Below are 27,384 nucleotides of genomic sequence, written 5' to 3'. Positions count from 1 at the left end.
CATAGTTTAAAAGGCCATTGATCATTTAATTAACCAAAGGCCTAGGAGAAGAGGAATATTTTTGCCTGGCACCTAAAATATGTAACAAAAGCACCAGGCATGCCTCCCTGGGGAGAACATTCCACAAGATATGCCAGTTCTAGGTTCTGTTGGTCGAGGGTAGGTGTGCTACAGTATATAGACCCACACGTCACAAACTGGTATTCGTGGTGGCTATTTTTGTTGGTTTATAATTTGTGGTATAGTAAAACAATTTCACAACCTTGCTTGCTTTTTTTTAAAGATAATTGAAAGCAAAGAGAAGACTGATAGTTCAAGCTACGACGGCGCTGTAATGGTATCACACTTGGTGAGTTCTTTGAAAGAGAGAAGTGAGGTTTGTAAATGGGTTGGTAGAAAAAACTATTGAAGGATGCTGCAGCTTGTGTGCATTACAGGAACATGAGACGAGCCCTGCTGTATCAGACCAATGGCCTGTTTGTTCTAGCATCCTGTCCTCACAGTGGTGAACCAGGTGCCCAAGATCCAAGCAGGACCCCAGCTTAACAGCAGTTTCTCTACTTAAGATTCACAGCAGCTGGTAGTGGAGGTGGAACTTAGCCATCATAGCTAGTAGTCCTTGCTAGACTTGTACTCTGTGGAATTGTCTGATCCTCTTTTAAAGGCTTCCAAGTTTGATTCCGTAGTTTAACTATGTACCATGTGAAGAAGTTCTCTCTCTTATCTGTCCTGAATCTTAGCTTTGTTGGCTGGCCCTGAGTTCTAGAATTATATGCAAGAGATGAAGAGAAACTTAGCCCTATCTGCCTTCTCAATGCCATGCATAATCTTATACACCTCTAGCAGGTCCCTCCTTAACTTGCCTTTCCTCTGAAAGCCCCAAATGCTTTAACATTTGGAAGAAAGAGGTTTGTGTGCCATATGACCCACTCTGCCCCCTAAGCTAGGCTGCTGCCCTAAGACGAAGTAGAGGATGTTGTCTTGCCACCAGTCTGGTTGACTTGGCTATACAGAAAGAGTTGGGGAGGGGAGGGGTGCCATCTTCTGCTTTGGCTCAGGTAGCAAAATACATTGGTCCAGCCTTGTGTGCTTTCTGTTTGAGATCTGGCCGGCAGAGCCAAATATATATTGGGACTGTGGAAGGCTAATAAACTTGTGAAGTGTTTAGTAGGGCTGTTTCTGCCTGGGAAATAGCAGCAGCAGAAATTCAGTTGCTCTGGGTTTCCAGTCCGTTTGGCACAGCAGTCATAATGCTTATTCAAAAGCAAGTTCCATTGGCATTGTGGGAACATACTGAAGAGGTGCAGACTAAACAATGCCCATATTATTATTACATTTATGTCCCATCTTCAAGAAGCTAAGGTGGCCTACTTGATTTTGTCCCCCTCCATTTTAGCCTTACACCAACCCTACGAGGTAGGTTAGGTTAAGAGACCAAGGTGACTCAGTGAGCTTTGTGGCCATGTGGGGATTTGAACCCTGGCCTCCTAGGTCCTAGCCAGACACCACAATGCCACATTGGTTCCTTGGACTATAGTAGAAATTCAGTTATGTCTGTTCTTCTTAAAGTGGTCAAAACATCAAATCAGAGAGTATGCACATCCTTCTACCTTTTTCTTCTGTTGCAGACCATCCTGAATCTGAGATGCAATCTAAAAATTCCTCTGTTCTTTCGCTTTCATGAAATGTTAAATGTTGTTCAGTTGAACGTATTTTCTCCCAGATGTAGTGACCAGTGCTGCACAAAATTGTTGTTCCTTTGATTTAAACTCCTGGCCAGGGACCTTTTTCTGCTCATGTACAGTCTCAGGAACTCATTTTTCTCAGGCTTTTATCTGCCACTGTTTGGAATTCAGTCATTCAATCAAAAGGTGATTTGAATAGATCTTGTGTGAGACTGGTGTCTAACACTGTCTTGAATTTTCAGAATTTTGTAGATCTGGCAGGAAGTGAAAGAGCTAGCCAGACTGGTGCTGAAGGTATGTAGCTGATGATGATTGAGCTTTTCCGGTAATCTGCTAAATACTAACTTGTAAAACATGTAAAAAATCCAACAAGTAATTCCCACCCCCAGGGTTCTGTTGCTGGGCATACTTGCTCTTATTTATGTAAGCCATTTACAGCTTAACAGTCTCATCATATTTGGAACACAAGACTGATGCAGATGTAACATTCCCACCTGGTAGACTCTTGCACAAAAATCTAACTTCTCTATGGCAAGGATGAAGAATCTGTGGTGCTCTAGAAGTTGGATACAAACTCCTAGCAATCCTAGTCAATATGACCAGTGGTCAGCAATGATGGAACAACACATTGGAGGACCACAAGTTCCTCATCCCTGCTTCTGCAGAGGCTATTGTAAACTGCACCACTATCCTTGGATGAAGGGTGGTATATAAATTCAATGAATATAATATTTGGTTATAGGCCTTCTAGCGTTATCTTCCTCCTTTTGGCTGAAATTATTCAATGTTTCGGAGTTAAATGGCATAATTCATCACACCACTAATAATGTTGAAATCTTATTGGGTGTCTCCAATGCTGTCCTTTCATTGACAGAAGGAATCGGTTGGCAAAACAGGGGAGAGATTTTTTTTTTGGTGATGAACCCTACACAGGACCCTGTGCCCCTCTTTAATCTGCTGCAGAGGACTGAGGAATCATCTAGAGCAGATTTAAGGACGGAATGGGGAATCGCTGAAAAATGCCCATTCTGCTGATAGTTGCCTTTTGTCAGGAGACAGGCAACTTTGGATAGGATACTGCCCAGTATTGTTATTTAACACTTTATAAAGTGCCTAAAACTCTCTTAATAGGAATCTATTTTCATATCTGAAAAGATTGTGAGCCTATGGGCAGGTAAAAACAATACAGTAGGGGGTGAAATGGAGAACGAAGAAGAAAGCAATCAAATTCAGGAGCTCTTGACTATGTTAACTCCCAATATGGTAGCAAAACAAATTTTGTGGAAGGAGCTGTCTGAAAATAAAATTATGTTTGATGCCTAGGGATTCGTCTCAAAGAAGGTTGCAATATAAACCGGAGCCTCTCCATCTTGGGCCAAGTTATCAAGAAGCTATGTGACGATCAGGCTGGGTAAGGACAATGTAGTTAAGAAAGGTTCTTTGTGCTGTATTGAAAAGTGTTCTCACTTGATTCTACACCAGGCAGCCAATGTAGTACCATCCCTAGATGGTTTGACTACAGTTCCCACCACCACAGGCCATCTGTCTGGGCCTGATGGGAGTTGTCATCCAACAACCTTTGGAAGACACCACATTGGGCTGTCTCTGTCCTATGTAATTGATCAGCTCTTGGGCCAATTTTGCCTCTACTTAATAAGTAAAAACTTCCTTGTTCCTTTTTTGGTCATTCTCTTTCACCAGAGGCTACATTAACTACAGAGATAGCAAACTGACACGGATTCTGCAGAATTCGCTGGGTGGAAATGCTAAGACTGTTATTATCTGCACAGTCACTCCGGCATCCTTAGAAGAAACTCTCAGCACACTCCAGGTAAAACCGTACAGTTCCATTTCCTTCCCCGAAAAGGTTTGTGGGCAAAATTGCCCAAAGTGACAAGTAGGCAAGAAATTATTTCCCTTTCTCTTTAAACTTGCATGCTTTGTTCTAGTATATGTATCTGCAATTATAGATCTATGACAAATCAGACTTCCCCTTCAATGGGAAGTAGTCTAGCACTTCCTCTAATAGCTGGCATGGATACTGACATTTGCAGAAGCAACCCCTTCAACTCTTTTAAAAAAAGAGCCTGTGAAGACTAAGCTTTCATGGTAGTCATGGAGTCTTGAATATCAGGTGGAAAAGTGAAATGAAAAAGGTATTTAAATATACCTTTCTGAAGAAACCAGAGGCCTTTCTCCTGGGCATGGTCGGCCAATTGGTGCCAAAGAAGGATAGAATTTTCTTTATGTATGCTACAACAGCAGCAAGAATACTTATTGCAAAGTACTGGAAGACACAAGATCTACCCACCTGGGAAGAATGGCAGATGAAGGTGATGGACTATATGGAACTGGCGGAAATGACTGGCAGAATCCGAGACCAGGGAGAAGAGTCGGTGGAGGAAGACTGGAAGAAATTTAAAGACTATCTACAGAAACATTGTAAAATGAATGAATGTTAGAAGGATGTTGGAATGAAGTTATGTGGTTTTAGCAGAAATGTTATAAAGGTTTAGGAAAAAACAGACTGTTAATTGGTGAAATGAGGGAAAGTAAAGTTACATTATATTAAGATAAATTACAGGGCAAAAGATGGAAAGGATTTGCTGAAATAGTTAACCGAACTAGAATACAAAAAAGGGAGGTGTGAGGAGGTCAATGAAACAAGCAAATGAAAGATAAGTTATGGGAAGATTCGTTGTGTTTTTTAATGGATTTTATTTTTCTGTTTTTTTCTTTTTTCCTTTTGTGATGTGTTGTTTTGTTTTTGTTTACTTTTTCTTTTTGTAACCTTTAAAACTTTAATAAATATTTTTTTTTTTTTAAAGAATATCAGGTGGAAAAGGAAAAACTGCGGAGGAATGGCCTACTTGAGCTCCTGATAGCTTATCTGTTTGCCCTCCAGATGTTGGAGGACTCCAGCTCCCATCAGCCATGGTCAACATGGTCAGATGATGGGAGTTGTAGTTCAACAACAACTGGAGGGCACAAGATTGGCTAACCTAGGCTTATCCCTTCTGTGGGGAGGTGAAGATATGCTGCAACATTTCGTTTAATGCATCCCATTTGTATTTACTGTAATAGCAAATGTTGATTTTTATGATTCCAAAATTTCTTCTATAATTTTCAAAAAGAGATTTTGCACAAATGTAATTTTTTCCTGACTTCACCTTCAAAGAGCAGTTCTGACTCCATGTGCCCATCTCTCCTAGTTTGCCAGTACAGCTAAAAATATGAAAAATAGCCCCATAGTAAACGAAGTTCTAACTGAGGATGCCCTTCTGAAGAGATATCGTTCAGAAATAGAAGACCTGAAACGACGCCTAGAAGAGGTAAGTTGTCTACCTTGATATCTAAGAGGCTGGAACAGGTCGAGTCTGGCCAAATTTCAATGGCAACTCTTAATAAAGTTGATGACCATTTCGTGCAGGGGTTCCATTCCCTGCCCCCACATATGTTGGAGGAGCATATATAAGTGTACCACAGCCCTGTTACACCCTTTTTGTGACATGCTGAGCAACATTTTTGGGTCACTTCCAGGTTCATCGCCATATGTAATCACATGTCTTTTGGATGCACATTAATTGGTTGTTGTGTGTTTTCAACCCTTTCCACACGGGGGTGCAGACACAATTTCATGGAACTTAAATGCTTTCATTGTTTAATGCTGATGTTTAACCTTCACAGCCATTAGTACTTATAGTACGTTATTACCATCACAGTAATATACAAACGAACAACCACAATTCTCGCAAGCAAGAAGGGGTCTACACAAAAGCACACAGCTATCCTAGCCAATGTAGCATGCTAGGGTAAATTTTTCTGTAATGTAAACTTCCAATACCTTCTCCAGGCACCACACGCATGGATTTGTTTTGAGGGATTTTACTACCCCAAGATAGATTGAAAATGTGGCCTGGGGTAGTAAAAGTATTCCCAAAAGTGTGTAAGTTTTCAGCAGGTCTTTGGAGAATCTGTTATGAAGGGTATTTTTTGTATTTCTTGGGAAATCACCTTACTATGAACAACATTGTGTGCCTTTCGACCTTTGGTATTGATGCTTTCTTTTTGTAGGTTTCACCACAATCCCAGCTGGCACAGATCATTGAAGAGAAGAACGCTCTTCAAAAAGAACAGCAGGAAAAAATAAGGGCTCTCACTGAGATGCTGGTGACGGCACCTTCTTTTGCATCAGCGCAAGACTTCAAGGTAATATTTAAAAATTTAAGTGTTGTGGGACCTTCGGTGGAAAACTGGTGGTTCTTCCACATTTCTTGTAGCAGCTGTTATTAAGTAACCAAATGGGGTGAGGGAAACCTGGGAATGACTAGAAGGGTGCCACTGTAAAAAAGGCCCTTCCAACTTGTGGAAGCTTAACATAGCTCTGTTAAGGCATGCTTGAAGCAGGAAGCTCATACTGGGAAGCTGGTATAAGAACAAGCACCAGCGACTGAGTGTGCTTTAATGGTGCCAGGAGGGTGGAGGGTGAATGGAACCTGCTGCTCTCCAGTCCAGCCATCACCACCAAGGGCCCCGCGCAACTTTGCGGCTCGTGGAGGGCAGCGTGAGAAGGATGCCATGTGCCCCCAACCAAGGGCTGGGATCGTAGGGCATGTGATAGTTGTGTCTTAAGTTGCTCTCCCCGGCTCCCAGCCTTTAAAATAGAGCTTTGTGTAGAATTCTGTAGCTACTACTTGTCACCCAACTAGTGAGACACAGCGAGTTCAAGTTGCTTACGGTGCTTGCAAACATGTTTTAGGAAAGTTTCCCCTCTCCATTTGCAACTTTTTTTGCAAATGCTTCTGGTAGAACCTACAAACGCTAGCTTCAACTGAATTTGTCGTCACTAGCCCACGTACAAATTCCAAGACATCAGCAAATGGGATTGTGCTTATAAAAAGATCTAACTTCCTTTAATTCTCCTACATGCCTTGATTTTTTTGATTATTTTTTTTAAAGGTTCGAAGGAAGCGGAGAGTGACCTGGGCTCCAGGAGCAATAAACCAAGAAGGAGGGGAATGTCTCCTGGGGAGCTTTCCCTCAAAAGCCAAACAGTTTAAAACATCTTTGTCTTGTCTATCAGAGATGGAAGAGTGTAAGTTTGTTATGCGTAGGAACTATTTAAAAAGGTGCTATATCAATCAGTCAATCTTTATTACGGTCCAGAGACCCAACAAATTATTACAAATCAATACACAATTCATACAGCCTACCTCCAGGTTGCTATATAAAATATGGGCTGAAGAATTGTAGGTTGGGATACGTTAGAATTTAGATAATACATTATTTAACCAATATCCACAGTGAGCTGCACATAGTTAAACTATTGCAGCTATTTTGAAGGCTGTGTTTAAGCTGCATATGTTAATTCTGCTGAATGCTATTGCTAGATCTGAAGAGGACAGAGAAGGGCAAGAAGGCTCTTGGCATAACTTAGCATGCTCCGTTTATCTCCTGGTTGCTCCAGAGATCTGATTCTGATATCAATATTTAAGCACTAGGGACAGCTGGCTTCCTTGCAAATGCTAGCAAAGGCTACTGTAGCTAACTCTCGCTGCTTGCATTTGGCTGCTCATGTTCTCTTTCTCTTATGGCAGGGGAGAATTAGACCCACTGGGTCCCAAGGTAACCAAAGCTCAGTTCCTTTCTCTACATCTTTCTGCATTTGTCTCAAGAACTTAGTCATGGAATCTTAGCGTTGGAAGGGATCCCAAAGGCCATCTCATCCCACCCCCTGCGATGCAGGAATCTCAGCTAAGGCATCCATGACAGATGGTCATCTAACCTCTGCTTAGAAACCTCCAAGGAAGGAGAGTCCACAACCTCGCATGGGAGTCAGTTCCACTGTTGAACCGCTCCTACTATCAGAAAGTTCTTCCTGGTGTTTAGTCGGAATCTCCTTTTTTGTAACTTGAAGCCATGGGTTCAAGTCCTACCTCCAGAGCAGGAGAAAACAAACTTGCTCTGTTGGCAGCCCTTGAGTTATTTGAAGATGGCTATCATCTCCCCGTAGTCTCCTCTTTTCCAGGCTAAACATACCCAGCTCCTTGAAACTTTCCTCATAAGACTTGGTTTCCAGACCCTTGATCATCTTGGTCACCCTCCTTTGCACACGTTCCAGTTTGTCAATCGCCTTCTTAAATTGTGGTGCCCAGAACTGGACCCAGTTTTCCAGTTGTGGTCTGACCAAGGCAGAACAGAGCAGTACTGTTACTTCCCTTGTCTGCATCTTAAGTATACACACTTTTATTTTGGCAAAATGGGTTGTCTTTCAGCTGTATCTTCAGAGTTCTCAGAACATGATGATCAGTGGATGACAGCCAGTGTTACAATTCCTGAAGAGGAATGGATTCCAGGATCTGAGGTTGGTTTGGTAAGTGGTATTTATGTGTGTGGAAACTAGCCTGCTGCACCAGAGGTGAAATTTACATTCGTTGTGCCACCCAATTTTTCTCTGACCTCTCCCACCTCATGGATATGGGCCCCAGAAGGTTGCTGAGAAACGAATGTCGCCCTTGGAATGAAAAAGTTTCCCACTCATATTCCAAGAACAAAGATGGGAGCGGAGAGTATCCCCTTTGCAGGCTTCCTCCCCTATTCTTTTTTGCAACAACAATTTCTTAGTTACTCCCTATTAACTATATTGGATCAACATGACTTGTTTTACATTTGGTTCAGTGGGGTGGAACTGAGTCAGCAGAAATTAGGGGAGAGAAATTCTGTGGTTTGGAAAGCTCACCTCCTTTTCAGGGTTTTTTGCAAGCCCCCCCAAACTTGCCAGCCTTGCCAGCGTGTGGCTGGAACTTAGTATACAAATGATGTCTAGCTCTCAGTAGGGCTTTGGCAACAACACTTTTGAGCTACCAATATATTGCTGAAGGAACAAGCAAGTGCTTTCAGGATTAAGGTTTTTGCATATTTGTAAGTCACTTTGAGATTCTTAGGGTATGAAAAGCGACCATTAAAAAATGAGTTTAAATAAAATATTGGTAAGGAGATGAAATTTAACTAGGTAACAGAGGAAGCATCTTGTAACTTTCAGAAATATTTTTCTTCTAGATTCATAAAGATTTTGCAGATTCTGTCATGCTTTGTGAAACCCTAGTAGATGAGAGGGTAAGTCAGCTTCAGCGTTCTCTAGGAATTTAATTTGAAAGTGTAGGTAAAACCTTTTAATCTCACTCTGCCTCTCTCCTGGGTAGGATAATGCTGTCACTGAACAACAAGCCTTAAAAGTAGAACTAAAAAACCTGCAAATGGAGAAAGAGCAGATTGCATGTGAGCTCAAAGAGCTGAAGGAGAAAATGTCCATTTATGAGTTTGTGGCTCTCGAAAGAGAGACAGCAAAGGAACAAGAGGTAAGACAAAGTGGGTGTGTAAATAATCCTATTTCTAGACCATCTTTTCTTTTTACAACTTTCTGAGTGGCTGACAAAATCATTTAAACAAGATCAAAATTAGCTGGATCCTGACTCTGTTGCATGCAGATCTCATTTAAATTAATATGAACATTGTTTTATGACTTAAGTGAACTCCAATTGAAAGCAATGGGATTATGGCAACTAACTTAGTCTGAATTGGTCTCAGTTAAATATTGAAGCAGCAGAAGCAATAAACTCAGTAGTGCTTATATACATCAGCAGGATTAAAGCAAGAGACATGCTTGAATGCCTGGAGAAATAAAAAGGGTGCCACTGCAGAGAATATCCCCTGATCACTGCCCTTCTCAAATCAAATCAACCCAGTCGTTTTAATTTTATGCCCTCGTTAGAAAGGGGGTGGCAGAAAACATCCTTTGGAGCTAGTAAAATGGCAGGTTCCGGTGATATTGGATCTCAGAGCCACATAAGATTTTAAAAGTAAGTGCTGGCACTGTAAACTGGGTTCAAACAGACTAGCAGTCAGTACCTTTCCTTCAGGGAAGATGAGATGTGTTCCCTTATCTGTATTTAAGAAGTGTCTAATTTTTTCAGTCTTCCGAAGCAGCCCCAGGTATGACACTGCAGTAGTCTAGTTAGGAAATGGTGATGGCATGGATCACTGTGGCCATTAGGGGGACAGGGATGCACAGCTGATGGACCCACCTTAGCTGCTCAAAAGCAATGCATCTCACACCCCCAGCAACAAAACTGGGTCTTACACAATTGTCTTCACTCTGCTCTGTTTCTTCCACTGTTTCCAGTATGGCCTATGGACATAAAGGACATGGTCTTCCCTATGGTAGTGCCAAAAGAATTTCACTTGACCCCATCTCCTTTCAACATGCAGCCAAGGCTTCTCTCTTATTTCATGTTTCATTTTATTTTGTTAAAATATCTATGCTCCACCCTTTTCAGTCTGAGACCCTTAAAGATAATTTAGCAACATGAGATTAAAACAAATGCTAATCCTGTCACTGCAAAAAAGCAAAAAACAACAAGCAAAACGGCACTTGTTTTTGTGCTTATATTGTGGTATGTAGGCTGTGCTATGAGAGGAGTGTACAGTAGTAAGCACCATCTTGCATTAACAGTAAAGCATGGTTTGCTGTGACGTGTGAAAACAGCCACTCTTTTGAGTTGCAGCATGGAAGAAAGGCGAGGATTGGATATGAATTTATTTAAATCAATTAGCCCCCAACTAATGCATGCTAGAAAAAGAGTGGACCTGTTCTTCTGAAAAACACTTGTCAGCGTATATTAGCAGTGTGTTCTGCCCTTTTTGTTTTGACAATTTGAAAAGCCCTGTTAGTAATGCGACATTAAGACTTTATTTCCCAGGGCTTCTCACCACTGTAAGCAATGGATGCTCACAAAATGTTCTGCTATGTGTTCTATAGTAACAACTTGGCTCCGCTGTGGTTTGGAGGGGAGCTGAATGCAGGGGCTGCTTGTTTTTGTGGTGGGTGACTGCAGGTAAACCTTACTGAAAGGTGCTTCCTAACTGCCTATGCCATTTTGCTTCGATTGCTCCACAGATGCAACTAATGCATGAAATTTCCAGCTTAAAGGCTATTATTACAAATGCTGAAGTTTGCAATCAAGATCTGCAGGTGAGCTGCTGGTGGTGGTAGGCCTTGCATGTATAATGAAACAGAACACTATTGTTTAGTCTTAGCCAAATGCCTTGAATTCTTTGGTCGGTTTGTCAATTTTAATGTCATGCTGCACAACACCTAAGCCCCCCATCAAGCTAGGAAATGGAAAGGTGTGCCTAAACACTCTGCACTTCTGGTGTTTTTCCTCTTTCTTGCTTTATCAGGAGGAAGTAATGTCAAAAGCCTTGCAGATGGAGGAGCAAAATAATAAAATCAAAGCACTGGAAAACCATGTCAGTGAGCTAAGAAATCTTATGAGAGAAGCAAAGACAGAAAGTGGGGAAAGCGATGTGTCATCAGTACGTCTGAATCTTTCTTCTTTATTTAAGCAGGGTTGTTGTTTTTAATTTGTCCTAGATTCCTGGGGATTCTTGCAGGGTGGGTGGGTGGGTGGCATATACATACACTTACACACTACCCTCATGTTCTCATACTTTCAGCAGATTTTGAATAACTCGGGGGACGAAATGCAAAAAATGAAGCAGTCTCTCAGTGATGTTGAGGCGGTAGCACTGGATTCCAAGAGAGAATCTTCATTCCTCAGAAGTGAAAACATAGCACTAAAAGAAAAAATGGTGTGTGTATATGTGGACTTGGGATGGCGTAGGTTTTTACTTGCCTTTTATGTAATGTCTGAGTGAACAGATACAATTCTTTTTTGTGACCTTTTGTCAGTACCTGATATAAGCATGGGGGGAGACAAAAAAACACCCCCATCTTTTCCTAATGGCTTATGTCTGGGGAATTTCTTCCCCACTGAGGTGTGCCTCTATATTTGCTTAGAAACCAGGTCAAAACTCACCTTTTGGAGTCAGGTTTTAAAAGGAAGGTGGGTGAAGTAATTTCTGAGTTGTGTTGCTGCTAACATCCTTCATGCAATTTATGATAATTTTTTATCTTGTGTATATGCCTTTTATTGCCTTAAATCAGATGTAAACTGCCCTGTGGCCCATTTTTGATGAAGGGGAGTATGGCAATAGCTTAGGAAATACATAAAAATAATAAGCTTCTAGTAGGGCCTTGCCTGTGAGTTCTGCTACTTTCCTAGTAGAATCCCAGTGATGCTTCCTTGGGGTGATGTGGGCTGGGATAACAGTGCTAATGTAATGTGGAAGAGGGAGAGGATAGTGCTACTGAAGTAGGTGACATTGTGTAGAAATCTGCCACTGTCCTGGCACGTAAATGGACACGGGTAATGGTGTTTTAATTTGCTCCCATGTAGGACCAGCTCTCAGATACGTACAAGCAAATGGAAAAAGACATTGAGAGTTACAGAAGACAGTTAGATTCTGGGAAAGTCGCCTACAAGAAAATGCAGTCTGACTTGCAGAAAGAATTGCAGTACTACCTGCAGGAAAATTCAAAGCTGGCATCGCTTTTGGAGGGAAGAGTTCCAAATGGTACCTTTTTTATGGAATTGATATAGAACAAGAAGGTTCTTCGCACAATCAGGCTTTTTCCTGATAGCTGAGGAATTATTATTTTTTATGAATTAAAACTGGTGGCACACATGTTCAGGCCCTTAAAGTTAGTTTAAATATTTATAAGGCACCCTTTTAATAAAAAACAAGGCAATGCGCAACACGGAAACGTAATGCTACAATAATGTAAATGAAAAAATATCTAGGCGTGTTTGGCACAGAGTTTGCATCCCAAAGGTTTGTCTGAACAGTGCAGTTCTGAAAAGACATCTAAGAGAAAGCAGGGGTTGACTCATGCCTAACCTCTGCTGGCAAAAAGTTCCACATAGCAGGTCCTGCCACATTAAAGTCTGGGTCCCTGTTAAAGGCAGGCTGAATGCAAGGGGCATGGTCAACAAGCAATTTTTTAATTATTTGCTGCATCTCAACTGGGATTAGTTGGTTCGTTTAGCCAATCCTGATGTAAAGCAACTGACCATTCATTCCTGATACAGTGCAGCAGGATTGAAACAAAAAAACCCTGGAGAGGTTTATGGCTCTGTCCTTCTCTGCCCTTGCATCCTTCTAGCCAGTCATGGACTTGGTTGGCAGACACCTTAGTGACTGGGGACTTTAGTCTCATGGCTTTCAGTCAGTTTATGTCCTGATGGCATGCTTTCCTGATGTGCAATTCAGGCATTAGACAGTGGCTGCGTGGAATTAAAATAAAAGTAGTTGCTGCCCCTTAACATCAGGACTATGGGGCGGGCTGGAGAATTAGAGGGGGGGTAAGCTTTTGAAAACGAGATGCATAGCAAGGGCTGTGGGAGGGGCAGGGCTGTTTTTCTGGGGGGGGGGGTACAGAGGGACGCATACCCCCAAACATTTTGTGAATCTTTGTACAGTACCTTTGTCCATTTCTGTATGTATTTTTCCCAATTTGAACTACAAAATGGTGATTTTCTTGAGTCAAAATGAGAGTACCCCTAAACATTTTTTAGGGGGGAAAACACTGGGGAGGGGGATAAATGGACTGGTGGGTTTAAGCTGAGCCCCACGAGAAGATGGAAATTGAGCTTCAGGGGTGCATAGGCAAGTAGAGTCTTTCAAGGAAGTTTGCATGTCAGAAACCAGGGTATAAACTGGTGGAAAGGGTTCATGCTTTAGCAGGATATTTTCACAGAAGCTGAGAACTACGGAGCAAGACCTATATATATCTAGAGTTTACTTGCAACACAGTGGTAGTGAATCTTTGTCAGTTTTATCCATTGAAATCTTTCCACTTCCCCCCACCCCCAGACTTACTCTCATGTATGGAACTGGAAAGGAAGATTGCGGGTTTAAAAGATGAACTGAATAAAGCTCTGGAAGAGAACTCAACTTTAAGGAAAGAAGCAGCTGCATCATTAGAAGCCCGTTCGGGACCTGACACTGAAATCTTCCAGAAAGAGGTAAAAACTAAGTGTGGGCTGCCATGAAGCTGTATCTTAGGTCAGGGCTTTCTTAGAACACATTTAACTTTATGGAGGGAAAAAATTTCTACCCAGAATACAGTTAATCATCCTTGCTGGAAGACTGGGGTGCTTCTACTACAGTAACTTCTGTAAATAATTCTAATCAGTAAAAAGTTCTGGCATCGCAAGCAGTTGCAGAACTTGCGTTCCTCTTAATTTTTTGAAAGCTTATTCTATTAGTTGTCCCCCATGTTTCAGAAACCCAACTAGCTTTAGCTAGGGGTCAGGCAATTAGTGATGTCAGTCCCATGCCATGAAATATTCCCTCAACAACCCTGCTACCAACCTTCAGATGCCTTATTTTTTTATCAATAGGCCTATTCAGTGGTTTAAACTTTCTAAGATGAGCCAGTCGGTTTTAAGATTATTCTGTGTTGCTTTTATGGTGTATTTTTGTAAAGTTGATTATACACAGCCCTGATATTTTATAACGGGAGGCCTCTAAATATCTTTATAAATAAAGAAATATTGCTGTGGATATTTGGGTTCAGTTCCCTACTAGGCTATGTAATTGGATCAGTCATCACCTGTCAACCTGAAGCTTTTTTCTCTAGCCTCTTGTAGAAGGTAGTTTTCTTCCAGTTCAGGGGAGCAAAGTACATCTAAAAACCAAACTTAGCCTTCATTCAGCTAGAACACATATTATAAAGCACAGCTGAGATGATAGTAGCTGCCTACTACATGCTCATACTCTGTGTATATAAATATGTGTATGTAGGTGCTTGAAAAATCCGAAATGATTGCTTCTCTGGCCTCGGAAAAAGAGATGCTGCTTGCTCAAGTATCTGAGAAGGAGAGACTGCTGTGCGAAGCAACTATTGCGCTAAAATCCAAAGAAGATTTTGTAAATTCTGAAGCAATGTGCCAAAATGACCTAGCTTTTCAAGAGCTGAAACGTCACTGTGATGAACTGGAGCAGAAATTCTTGACTGCATCAGAAGAAAACAAGCAGATGAAATGCCAACTAGATCTTCTATCTGAAGAGAACCTCAAGCTTCAGGCAACCATTCATGAAGTGACTCAAGAGGTGAGTCCTTCCTGGTTCTCCAACTTTCCATACAGCAGCTGATGGCTTTTCTTGATGCAAACATTTCTGCACTTCAGTCTTTGTTGAAAAGTTGAGTGGGCCCTTGATACTGTCTCCTTGCTTCTGTTTTTCCTTATATTGCAGCAAGGCCTGGCACATAAATGTGCTGTTACACAAAATGCTCAACCCTACTACACTAACGAGGTTGCTTTGGATCACAACCAGTTTCAGAAATAACTTCTAAAACTTTTTTTTAGGAAACCTGAACCAATCCCACAATTCTGGAATTGGCTGTCTTATTGTGCGTGCTCACTTTCTCTACACACTTAAAAAAATGACCATTTTACTTACTAAGCTAGAAGGAGCCCAACTTACCACTTTTGGAATGAATAGGAAAGTGAAGCTACCAAACCCATGGAACTGGGTTCCATGTAATCCCCATCAGCTTCTCAAAACAAGGTGGGAATATGACTTGGAATTGCTATTTTTGGTAGCTACTACAGCAGATATATTTTCTGTTTTGTAAACAAAACATGGTTTTACTATATTTTATATGTGCTGTAAGCTGCCCAGAGTGGTTGGGGAAACCCAGCCAGACTGGCAGGGTATAAATAACAAAATTGTTGTTATTATAATTATATTCCTGTGTGCACGCACAAAATAGCAACCACTAATTCCAGGAATAAATTCTATTCTAGGGTATTCTGCTCCTTAGCAGAATTTTGACATGTTCTCATTTCTTTTTTTGCAATTTGGCAGGAGATAAGCCCTTTTGGGCTACTTGAGTACACTAGATCCCTTGTGTTACTTAGTATGAGCCTAGTTTGAATCTGACTAGGTTTGCATGTAACACGAAGCGAAACCATGGCTTAGCAAAAGCAATATACCACATGGGTTGTTGGGAGTAAAGATTATGACAGCAGCACTCTTTCCCCGAGTCCTGCTACTCTCATGCTACCCAGGACTAAACTGCTGTTGAATCCAAACCTGGGTTTATGGTTTGTCTTGCTCTGCATAATCTATGAACTTATAACCAATGCATATTCTTAGTTTACTGCTTGTGGTTTGTCTGGGGGAAGCAAACCGCAAAGCCTGGTTCACATGCAACACGAGGCCAAACCATGGTTTAGCCCTGGGTTCAGCTGCAGCAGTACTGGGGAGGAGAGCTGTGGCCATGATCTTCATTCCAGAAACCCACAAGTTTGCTCATTCTTGGTAAGCATAAATTGGCTTAGTGTTAGGTGTGAATTGGGACTGTGTAACTTCGCTGAGATCAGTACAGTGGTACCTCAAGATGCGAACGGGATCCGTTCCGGAACCCCATTCGCATCCCGAAAAGAACGTAAGGCGCATCTGCGCATGTGCAGGTCTTGTTTCACCGCTTCTGCGCATGTCATTTTGACCGCATGCGTGAGTGGCGAAACCCAGAAGTAACGCGCTCCGTTACTTCCGGGTCGCCACGGATCACAACCCGAAAGCGCTCAACCTCATATTTATCCCAAGGTATGACTGTATTGTCCACAGGTAACAAAAAGCTTTGTGGGAGAAAATGAGTACTACAAAGACCCTTTTAATGACAAGAATCAAAATTTAGTGTTTCTAAGTTGGACTTGAGCTTCATTCTTACTTATTAACGTCAAAGTACTTTCTGTCTTTCTATAAATACTAATGAAGCTTTCTGGCAAGATGAAAGAGATGCAAGAAAAGGACTTGGAGCAAGAGAAGCTTCTTGGTATGAGAGAACAACTTGATGAAGCACATCAAAAATTGAGTGAAATGGAGCAACTCAAAGACCAGTTGAAGAGCTGGGCATCTAAAATGGAGGCTGAGGAAATGGAGAAGCTGGGCCTAGCTCAAAGGCTCCAAGAGAGTGAAGAAGAGATGCAGGCGCTGACTCGGGAAAGAGATGACCTGAAGCAGAAGGAGGAGGCTCTCCGACATGAGAGAGATCAGATCAAAGAAGATATCCAAGAGACTGTGTCAATGGTAAGCAAAACCTCCCACTTGGATTAATCCAATGTGTTGTACATGATGCTGCATTTGAAAATCGTTCAGACCCTTCAAGACTTCATTATGTGATCATACCACACCAGTGCTTCTCCATATCAAAGTTCTGGTTTTAGCCTTTAAAAGCTGCAATTAGTTTGAGGTGGGGTGGAACATGAGCACACGTGAAACTCATATGGAACCAAAGTTTTCAATGTTTGATATTGTATTCTGTTTGTATATGTGTTGGAAGCCTCCCAGAGTGGCTAGAGCAACCCAGTCAGATAGGCACATAGCACTACTGCAAGGAAGTGTATGTCATGGGAACTCTAATGCATGTATCTCTTTTGTTTTGCTTTCAATGTAAAAGAACATTGAATCACAAGAAGAACTGAGAAGTGCGCAAAATTCTCTGAAGCATTGTGAGAAGCAAATTAAAGAACTGGAAGAAGCCATTGTGGAGAGAGAATCACAGATTTCAAGTGTTAAAGAATCTCTAGGGGTCACTATTGAAGAACAGAAGCAACAGGTAACATCTGTCTCAGTTGCAAAGTTTATTGGTCTAGGTTGGAGCATAATTAGGAGCATAAGAAATGCCCTGTATAATCTTGATCCTTAGTCCATGTAGCTCATTATTGTCTTTGCTGGCTGGAAGTGGCTCTCCAGGTTTTGGGACAGAGGACATTCTCAACCCTCTCTACAAATGCTGGGGATTAAATATGGGACCTTCTGAGTGCGAGACAAGTGTTCTGTCGCTGAGCTGTTGCCCTTTTTGCTTTGAGTGTGAACGTTTTGGGTTCAGTTCCGAGACAAGCCCCATTTAAGGCAACGCCACTTGTTTTCTATGGTAACTAGCTAAAGCTTAAAGTACTTTAGCTGGCCTAAAACATGTTAAGACATCAGAGGCTGTTAAACACTGCTAGAAAATTTGGGATGTAGAATAATTGTTGAAATGGTGCTATATTGGATTCGAAATGGACACGAAAGTGCAAACTTCCATGTATATCTAAACTCCAGCATCAGAGGCACCAATTTTCTGAATGCTGGTTGCTGGAGAATAATGCCCTCATATCCTGCTCTGCAGAGGCATCTGGTTGGCTGCTATGGGAAAAGAGGATTCTGGACTCAAGAAGCCTCTTGGTCTGATTCAGCAGGGCTGTTCTAGCACTGCCCTCTTCTTCTTGCCAAACTTCTCTGAATGTTCTGCACTGGATTGTTGATCACTGTTTGTTCACCTGCCTTGAATGAAACATTTTCTAGGGTAGAAGAATACGTTGTGTTTCATCTTGCAGATATTAAAGTTAACAGAGCACTTGGACTACTTCAACACAGAGAATAATCTGTTAACTGGAGGAGACGGGGATGCAGAGGAAATCAAGCTGGAGGAAAATAACCAGCTTCAGTCAATGAAGGAGAAAATCTTGTCCCTTGAGCAAGAGAAGACTTTGCTAAAGCAACAACTGGAGAGTCTGCAAGAGCAAAAGAACTGGTACCTGGAAAGCAGTCAGCTGGTAATTGTTGTGTATTTCTTGTTGTTGGCATCAGTCTGTCCTGAGAGGCAATGGAGTACGCCTCCAGGGGTGAAGTCAAATCACACTGTTAACAGCACAGAAGTGGCCTCCCTAGGAGCAAGCCTGGGCAGTGTGTATGGAGCTCCTGGGCTGCCCAGAAGACAAGAACCCCCCCCCCACTCTTGACCTCACTGATGTGGTCCAAAGTGAAGCAGCACAATACGTTTAGCACCAACATGGCAGCAGGAGTTGCCAGAAGGAAGCGTGCAAGGCACCATCCAGCCCATCTTAGGGACGCCACTCCAGATTTTTGTAGAGTTTACTCCTTATCCTTTTCTTCTCCCAAAGATATTCCACAAGGCAGTTGTGTATTACAGGGGTACACCTGTATTTGTGTATTACAGGTGTCATGTGTATTTAGTGTCATGTCAAGCCATACCCAAGGTTTACTGTGCACAAACAAACTGGAGATTGGAAACAAACCACAAACAAACCATGATTGGTACACCAAAAACAAACCTTGGTTTATCGTTATGGTTTGTTTCCCCTTACCCAAGCACTAGCAGAGAGGAACAAAGAAGACATAATTTGCTCATCTACAGTAAGTCATGACTTACAGTGATGTGCACAGATGGTCAGACACAAGTTGGAGTCTGTCTTTGAGAGAAACTGATAAGTTAGTCTTGGATATTTAAATTGGAATTTTTAAAAGTTTCAGCCCATAATTTTAGATAAACTTTAAATAGCTGAAATGGCTTTTTGCAAGGAAGTTTACAAGAATTCAAACAACTGACTACATGGTGTGCTAAAGGTTCTTATAACATTTTGGGGATAAAGTTAGAATATTGACACTTGCAGAGCTAGAGCACATTGCTGACATCTTGCCCATTTTCCTTTTCTTAAGCCACCTAGCAAGATCCAAGAGCTGCAAACAGGAGACACTGAAGAGGATAGACTTCGTATGAAAGAAGAACTCTGCCAAGCTCTAGAGAAGTTGAGTGAAATGGAACAACTGAGAAAGCAATTAGAAGCTAGTGAGTCTAGAATTGAAGCTGAGGTAATGGACAAGCTGACAGTAACTCAGAAACTTCATGAGCAGGAGGAAGCGATGAAGGCCGTAATGCAAGAACGAGATAATTTGAAGGACATAGTGGGTTCTCTCCAAATAGAGAAGGATCTCGTCAAGGAAAAGATTGAAGCAGATGTAGCTCAGAAGCTTCATAATCATGAAGGAGCAATGGAAGTCTTAATCCAGGAACGAGATGATTTGAGGAGGAAGCTGGATGTTCTCCAAAAACAGGGGAAGCTTGCCAAAGAAGAGGCTGAAACAGAGGTGCTTCATGAGCATGAAGAAGCAATGAGAGCCTTGACCCAGGAGCGAGATTACCTGAAGGACAAATTGGATGCTCTCCAAGTGGAGAGGGATCTCATCAAGGAAGAGATGCAAGCAGCGAAATCAATGGTAAAATATTATTAGTTTTTATTAAGTTCATTTTTCATTTTTACTATGTTTATTGATTTTTGTAAAATTGCAAAAGTGCATCTGCCAACCAACCTTTCCTTCCCAATGTTTTGGTCTATTTTATAGCTTGCACTTTCATAATTGTGCTGGTCTCTTAATGGAAGGGGAAAGTAAGCCAGAAACCTTTACCAGTTGGATATCCTACCATCGCAAGTTAATTACAGTTCTGAGAATCGAGAGCAGATTTTCATAGACTAAATAATGTGCAAAGACTGGGGAAATGTTGTGCATGCCCGTTTGAGGCCAGGAGCCTGTTCAGATGCATGTTTGTCTCCAGAATATTACCAGGGTGAAATGGGGAATAGGTCTATAGGTTGTGCACACACCCTCCCAACTCACTGTAGGGGAAAAGTAATTCTTGTATCACACCATGGTGAGAGTGAAAAAAACTTGAGGCTAGGAGTGAACAGGCCCTGAAGCCATAAGGGATGCATGGTTAGTCAGAAATAAGACTGATCTTGAAAAGTGACAGGGTTCTGAAACTAACGGTTAATTTTGAACCCATGAAAGCTTTCTCTTAAGCAGCAAGACAACGAGAGAGCGCTAGAGGAGCTACTCGGACTGAAAGAAGAGCTCTGCGAAGCCCAGCAGAAACAGAGTGTCATGAAGCAGCTGGATGCAGATCTTAAGGCCAGAGAATCTGATCTTGAGGCTGAAAAGATGGAGAAGTTGGAAATGGCGCAAAGGCTTAGCAGCTGCGAAGAAGAAAGAAAATCCCTAACCCAGGCGATGGATGCCCTGAAGCAGAAGTGGGAAGCTCTCCAAACTGAGAGTGAGTCACTCCAGAGACTTCTGGAAGCAACCACTTCAATGGTAAGTAGCTGTGGGCCACAAAATGGCGGAAGGAGCAATTTGCTTCCTTTAGATAGCTGGCCTATTCTGCCCCCTACCACCTTAGAAAGCAAGTTTGATTCTGGCAAAGTAACAGCTGGTGGAGTGGAAATGGAACTGGTGGTCTAAAGCTGGCCTTAAAGGATTTGTAAGCTATTGAGGGAAGGCTTCTGCTTCAAATCTAGTGGCAGGGGATGGGTCTTCTTGCTCCAACATATAGTGTCCCTGGCAGCAGGCAACTTGGAGAAGGGTTTGGGCATTAGGGAAAGGGAGCTCCAGGTTCCACCATTCTAGGTAAACTCTTCATAAAACTAAGAAAGCAGAACTTGCTTGATGAGTGTTTCTTTATATAAAACCTGACTCAGGTCCAACAGCTAGAAGAAAAGAATCTTGACCTGAGGCAACTGCTTGAGTCGAGGGAAGAGCAGAGCCGGACGGCTGCTGAACGTCTGAATGAGATGGAGCAATTGAAGTCCAAGACAGAAGCCATGGAGAAGGAGAAAGCAGAATTGCTTCAGAAGCTTCACAGCGCCATGCAGGACTTCAGAACTGTAAATCGGGAAAAAGAGGATTTGAAAACCGCAGTAGATGCTCTTCAAACTGAGAAGGATAACATGATCCGGACCATCCACCGCCTTGGCGAGAGCGTAGAGAAGATGGTTGCAAATGTAAGAGGCCATTTTTAACACCTTTAGACCAACGGCAGTGAATGAGATTCAGTCAGTGGGCTGGATCCATGACATGCACACACTGCATGTGATATATTTGATGGGGGGGTGCCCAGCTGTCAATTGCCTAACATCAATCAGTTGACCCATTTTCTCCCCGCACAGTTTGAAATTAAACTGGATGGGCAAATTAGCAGTGCCTGCAAACCCTTTCAGCCTACCTGTATCTACCTGCTGCACACCTGGCATGTGTATGATGTCAGGTAGAAGACAGGTGGGCAGACCTAATGAGGCCCCTGGTCTGGAAGTTCCCACCCCTTTTTTTAGAGAGAGACTTTTCTGATACAGTGGTACCTCGGGTTACATACGCTTCAGGTTACAGACTCCGCTAACCCAGAAATGGTGCTTCAGGTTAAGTACTTTGCTTCAGGATGAGAACAGAAATTGTGCTCCGGTGGCGCGGCGGCAGCAGCAGGAAGCCCTATTAGCTAATGTGGTGCTTCAGGTTAAGAACAGTTTCAGGTTAAGTACGAACCTCCAGAACGAATTAAGTACTTAACCCGAGGTACCACTGTATTGTAGAAAAACCATGGGCACAGAAGACTATTGGTGGCTTAACAGTGCACGGTGGTTGTTCTGTCTTTAAAGAATCTGAAGCTGCAAGAACAACTCGAGCTTAGCATTAGCCATAAGGAAGGAGCTAGTGGAATGGCAGGGGAACCGGAAGGAAGGATCTTAGATGAGAATTCTCAGGCCTCAGAACTCCAGGAGATACTGGACCAGACAACTGATCAACAGACAAGAGAGGTAAGAAAATGCTTCCTATTTTTTAATAACACTTGAGTATTCAAAATGGGCCACCTTCCTTCTCATTAATTCTTACTTAAAAATAAAAGCTCACAGTAGGAGGTTTTTCATTGTGAGAGAAGGGGCCATTTATAACTGACTTTGAACTTCAGTGCTTGGGAGCTTAAAAAAAAACAGAATAAGATGACATTTATCAGAACAAAAATACGTGGGATATTATTGTGGGATCTTTCCCGTATTGGTGGCAGTTAAGCTATTATTTCTTAAAGCATTTTAACCTGCTGTTCAGCTAAAAGCCTGGAGCAGATCATGAATGATCCATATGAATGAAATTGCTTTGCAGGCCTTACTTGAATCTCAATCTCTATATACTAAACAGGCTGAGTGCTGCCGAAAAGCTGAAGCTGCCCTGAAAGCATCTAAGGAGCAAACCCAAGAACTGCTCCTAGAGTTGAATACACTGAAAGAAAAGCAAACACATTGTGCGGCTGCTAATCTTGCCTTGGAAGAAGAAAACTATAAGCTGGGGGATAAATTAAAAGCAACAGAAGAACAACAGAAGGTGTGCTTTCATTTATCTTACTCTGGTTTTTCTCAGGACTGTGAGAGGACACACTGATGCAAATCTTTTGAGGATTTGCTTAGTGTGACTTTCACTGGGGTTGGCTCTTGTGTGAAAGAAGCTAATCCCATTAAACGCAGTGATGGGTGCCAGGCCCAGATGTTGTAGAGGGGGGTGTGACTGCTGCAGCCCAGCATCACCTCCCTTGAAGTCTAGCAAATGCAAAAACCACCTCATGTTGTTTTCTTTGTCCGACTTTGTTTTTGTTTGCTTCTGATTGAGAAAGTGGGCAAATTGGATTCTGTGTTCTCATGCATACTCTGGTGGGGCAAACAGAGGAAATATGTGACTCCTGTGTGAGGCTGGGGGTACAAATAGTGGGTGGGTGGGTGTCCCCGCCCCGATCACCTGTATTGTTGTTAGGTTATCCTTCCTTTTTAAAAGCCCAACATTCTGAGAAATATTTTGAGTTGCCATGATCAAGGCTCAGTCGGTTAGAACGTGGTGCTGGCAGTGCCACGGTTTCAAGTTCGATCCCAGTGTAAGGGCATATTCCTACATTGTAGGGGGTTGGACTAGATGATTCTTGGGGTCCCACTCCCTTCCAATTGTATGAGATCTATGAAATACCTTTCATATCAGGGGTTGGGAGCCTCTGGCCTGTGAGCCAAATATGGCCAACCACATGTGGTTCACAAGGCCATTTTTGGGAACCTCAGCCCACCTGCCTTACATCATACATTCAGGGGATACCACTTTTTGCTCCTAATGCTGTTCTCTGAAAACTGGAGGTTTACAGAACAATGTGGGGCTGTTACAAAGCCTTTTCCCAAACAAAGACCCTCACTAAGTCTCTGCTTGAAAGATGTTTCAGGAGCAGCAGGGAGGTTTTTTGAGGAAAGGGCTTTAAACCAATCTCCTGCTGCTGCTGCTGCTGCAGCTGCTTCATTGCAAGTTGAAGTGCTTAATGCAGTACAGTGGTACCTCAGGTTACATATGCTTCAGGTTACATATGCTTCAGGTTACAGACTCCGCTAACCCAGAAATATTACCTTGGGTTAAGAACTTTGCTTCAGGATGAGAACAGAAATCATACTCTGGTGGCAGCGGGAGGCCCCATTAGCTAAAGTGGTGCTTCAGGTTAAGAACAGTTTCAGGTTAAGAACGGACCTCCGGAACGAATTACTTAACCCAAGGTACCGCTGTACTGAAGAAACTACAACTAAGAAGCAGTGCAGGGATGCATTCAAAGGGGTGTTTGAAAGTTCTTTGCTGTGCTTTGAAGTCCCAAAGATCAGGACTTCAAAGCATAACATCACCCGACATCACAGTGGCATTAGGTCAGGTCTTCCCCACCTCTGTTCTAGGCACCTCTGTTCAATGGCATTTTCAGTTGTCATCAGTGATGCCTCCAACTGCTTTTCCTCTCTAACTAGAGTCTGAAGCTGAAAATCCAGGAGCTGGAAAATGCCATGAGTGAAATGAGAAGAAATTTCCAGGAAAGGGAGAAGGCTGCCCAGTTGGCAATGGAGCTGAAAGTGCGAGCGGCCAAGAATGATGCAGTCCGTCTTGGGGCTGTATTAAAGGAGAAGGAGAACAGCCTAAGAAGTGCACTTGCAGAGCAAGAAACTCTCAAGGTATGCACTGACTTCCTAAGAGAGCCATTTCCTGTTCTCATGCTTTCTATTACAGACGGAAGTGAAGCTTCTCCAAAGAACCTAATACTGGTTTACGTTCATCACAACATTGTATGTTCCCTCCACTCACCTTTCTCCCGATCTGCTCCAGGCAACATGCATGTCTTCCTCCACCTCCATTTTATCCTCATGCTGTTAGGTTCACTGATAGTAAGTGGCCCAAGGTGACCCAGTGAGCTTCATAGCTAAGTGGGGGTTTGAACCTTGATCTCCCTGGTCCAAAGCCAGCACTCAAACCCAGGCATTGGGAATCTCTGTCCCGCAGGCCAGATTAGACCCAGCAGGGGTCCCAGTTTGGTTCATGAGGCTGTCTTTCCCCAATGTATTGCCACCTGCCCCACACCCAATGTCATATGTGATGCTGGATGTGGGGACAGATAGACGCAACTGGAAAGGACCAGCCAGAAGCTCAAAGTGGGTTCCTGGTTATTTGAAAGTGCTGCTCAGCAAGCCCTACTGCGATCAGCTGCACCCAGGAATAATAATAATAATTAATAATAATAATAATAATAAATGATCAAACATTTAAAACATCCCTAAACAGGGCTGCCTTCAGATGTCTTATAAAGTCAGATAGTTGCTTATTTCCTTAACATCTGATGTGACAGTCTTCCACAGGGCAGGCACCACTACCCAAAAGGCCCTCTGCCTGGTTCTCTGTAGCTTCACTTCTCGCACTGAGGGAACCCCCAGAAGGCCCTCAGAGCTGGACCTTAGTGTCTGGACTGAACGATGAGGCTAGAGATGCTCCTTCAGGTATACTGGGCCAAGGCTGTTTGGGACTTTAAAGGACAACACCAACACTTTGAATTGTGCTCAGAAACATACTGGGAGCCAGTTTAGGTCTTTCAGGACCGGTGTTATATGGTCTGGGCAGCTGCTCCCAGTCACCAGTCTAGCCGCTGCATTCTGGATTAGTTGTGCTGCATTGTGGATTAGTTGTAGTTTCCAGGTCACCTTCAAAGGTAGCCCCATGTAGAGCGCATTGCAGTAGCCCAAGCGTGAGTTAACTAGAACATACACCACTCTGGCTTTGCCCATTTTCAGCCATGGTTTGGAATTCATTTTTGCTTTGTGGACAGTGTTTCATAACGACCATCAGGTGATTGACAGGTAGGTGGCCTTGTGCATCCGACAGAGCAGCTTCCCACCCCTGCTCTAACCATGAATCAACACTGGCTTTTCATAAATCCATGCGAAACACAAGAATGTATTGTACCTTGTATATGCTGACAGATATGGTGCCTTTAGCCAAAGCACTAGAGCCCAAGTGTGAGGCTCTGTAAGCTTACTTAAATGAATAATTCTTAATCTTGGCTTGTAGGAGGAAGTTGCTGTTGCGACTGTACAACTCTGGTAGCCTGATCTCATCTGGCATTTAAACTGTTGATGATTTTTAACCATTGTCTGTAGCTTTCGAGAATAGCCTGCTTGCCAAGGGTGCATAGCAACTCTTCCCCCTCCTGCTTAGACGTCTTCTTGCCTCCCTCTTAATTTTAGGCCAGACTTGATGAAGGTGTTGAATCGAACAAGGACGAAATCGAGGACCTCAAAACTCAGCTTGCTAAAGCAGACATGGCAAGAATGAAGCAGAGCAAATATTTTGATCAAGAGTAAGTCCCGTTTTACTTTGCTGCCTTTTCTTTGGTGGCCCCTGAATAATAGTCTGGAGATCCAACTTTCCTGGAAATTGTTAGCCTTACAGGATCGGGGCTTGGACTTCTCGGGCTTAAGCTGGACTCCACTGGCTCCTTAACTCAGGGGAGCCTAGTTGACACCATTGGTCCCTAAGCAGGTGGCCCTATTGTCTGTTCTTTAAGGGGCAGATGGAACTGATGGGGGGGGAGGTGCCCCATCTAGCTGGTGAGAGCAGCAGTGAGTGGAGGTAGCAGTTATTGATGTCTGATTCTTCTCTTCCTCAAAAGCCAATTGGAAATGATGGCCTCTGACAAAAGTAGGCTTTGGCCTCTGAAAACATATGTCAGAAAAGTTAGTATTTAAAGTTTGATGAAGTACAGCTTGGCCCTTGGTTGACTCCAGTTTTATGTCAATAAATTTCCCACAGTGGGAAACGGGAAGAGAGGCCTTTGCCTCCAGCTGGGCTTTTCATAGGTACTTAACAACACTTTTGCAGAGCAACCCTATGCATACCTATTTGGAAGGAGGCCCCAGAGTGTTAAATGGAGCGTGCTCCCAGGTATAGTTATGGTTTTGGGGTGGGGGAGGGATTGCAGCCTTGATTTCTTTTTCTTTTTTATAAGCAAAATGAAGAATCACGTTATTGTTCTTTTTCCAGGCTGGCTAATGCAAAAGCTCTTGCGGAGCACAGAGAGGAGCAGTTGAGAAAACTCAAGGAAGAACTTCGCAGAGTGCAACAAGAGCAGGATATGACTGGTAAGCAGATATCAATCGAACAAAGTCATATTCTGACTGTATCAACTGTGTTTTTAAGGTGTAGATCAGGGGGTGGAATCTCTGGCTTGGGGATCAAATGTGGCCCTCTAGGCCTCTCCATCCGGCCCTCAGGACATTCTCCAGGTCATACCCATCACTAACTTGCTCTTTGAGTGTCTTTGAACTGTGATAAATGCCTTTTGGTTGCCGGATGGAAAGATGTGTGTGTAGAAGTCTCTGTGTGACTATTATGTAGTCTCCTGTACAAACCTCCAAGTCACGCCTCTGATCTTGCCCATTTTTTCCACTGGCCCTTCTTGCCACTGGGGTGCAGCCTCCAAAAGGTTACCACCAAGGAAATGCAGGCACATGCTGCAAAGGGCCAAATGGACAAGCATAAAAAGGCCCCTTTTACTATGCTGAGTTATGGAGCACAATAAATAAGATATGTCTAACAAGAGAAGCGAGCATTTCATCTCTGTAAGGCTAGTATTCACAGATTCCTTTGTGTCTCCAAAGTACTTACAATTACTGTACAACCAACTGATAAAGCTTCCCTTGAAATGTGACGCAATGCTTATGTTGATTTGATTGCAAAATCAGTATTTTTTAAATTGCATCTTACCTTAGCAATTGTATTATCGATGATTTTATAGAGTTATTTAATTTTGAAAATTGAGAATTCTGTGCTAAAATGACCAGCC

At 42.7% G+C, this 27,384-nt stretch overlaps 1 protein-coding gene across 6 annotated transcripts in view; it reads left to right on the top strand.

Annotated features, from left to right (window-relative positions):
- Positions 1 to 27,384, top strand: part of CENPE (centromere protein E) — a 37,217-nt gene that overhangs the window by 4,973 nt on the left and 4,860 nt on the right. The window contains exons 8-34 of one of the 6 annotated variants that reach the window (XM_081924748.1): positions 284 to 349; positions 1,928 to 1,979; positions 3,009 to 3,096; positions 3,387 to 3,516; positions 4,898 to 5,017; positions 5,760 to 5,894; positions 6,645 to 6,780; positions 7,961 to 8,058; positions 8,745 to 8,801; positions 8,888 to 9,043; positions 10,642 to 10,716; positions 10,926 to 11,060; positions 11,205 to 11,336; positions 11,984 to 12,161; positions 13,461 to 13,612; positions 14,394 to 14,702; positions 16,377 to 16,688; positions 17,059 to 17,217; positions 17,981 to 18,199; positions 19,104 to 19,661; positions 20,232 to 20,534; positions 20,918 to 21,220; positions 21,869 to 22,027; positions 22,371 to 22,589; positions 24,026 to 24,226; positions 25,787 to 25,899; positions 26,583 to 26,680. In XM_081924748.1, coding sequence (XP_081780874.1) covers positions 284 to 349; positions 1,928 to 1,979; positions 3,009 to 3,096; positions 3,387 to 3,516; positions 4,898 to 5,017; positions 5,760 to 5,894; positions 6,645 to 6,780; positions 7,961 to 8,058; positions 8,745 to 8,801; positions 8,888 to 9,043; positions 10,642 to 10,716; positions 10,926 to 11,060; positions 11,205 to 11,336; positions 11,984 to 12,161; positions 13,461 to 13,612; positions 14,394 to 14,702; positions 16,377 to 16,688; positions 17,059 to 17,217; positions 17,981 to 18,199; positions 19,104 to 19,661; positions 20,232 to 20,534; positions 20,918 to 21,220; positions 21,869 to 22,027; positions 22,371 to 22,589; positions 24,026 to 24,226; positions 25,787 to 25,899; positions 26,583 to 26,680 — 4,663 coding nt within the window. Of the gene's footprint in view, positions 1 to 283; positions 350 to 1,927; positions 1,980 to 3,008; positions 3,097 to 3,386; positions 3,517 to 4,897; positions 5,018 to 5,759; positions 5,895 to 6,644; positions 6,781 to 7,960; positions 8,059 to 8,744; positions 8,802 to 8,887; positions 9,044 to 10,641; positions 10,717 to 10,925; positions 11,061 to 11,201; positions 11,337 to 11,983; positions 12,162 to 13,460; positions 13,613 to 14,393; positions 14,703 to 16,376; positions 16,689 to 17,058; positions 17,218 to 17,980; positions 18,200 to 19,103; positions 19,662 to 20,231; positions 20,535 to 20,917; positions 21,221 to 21,868; positions 22,028 to 22,370; positions 22,590 to 24,025; positions 24,227 to 25,786; positions 25,900 to 26,582; positions 26,681 to 27,384 lie in introns of all 6 variants that reach the window. The other 5 variants (XM_081924749.1, XM_081924750.1, XM_081924747.1 and 2 more) reach the window with 5 other exon arrangements.

The sequence above is a fragment of the Podarcis melisellensis genome (genome assembly GCF_964234715.1).
Source record: "Podarcis melisellensis genome assembly, chromosome: 9".
Taxonomy (NCBI): domain Eukaryota; kingdom Metazoa; phylum Chordata; class Lepidosauria; order Squamata; family Lacertidae; genus Podarcis; species Podarcis melisellensis.
The sequence above is the reverse complement of the archived record's forward strand: the minus strand, read 5'-3'. Positions and strand labels throughout refer to the sequence as shown.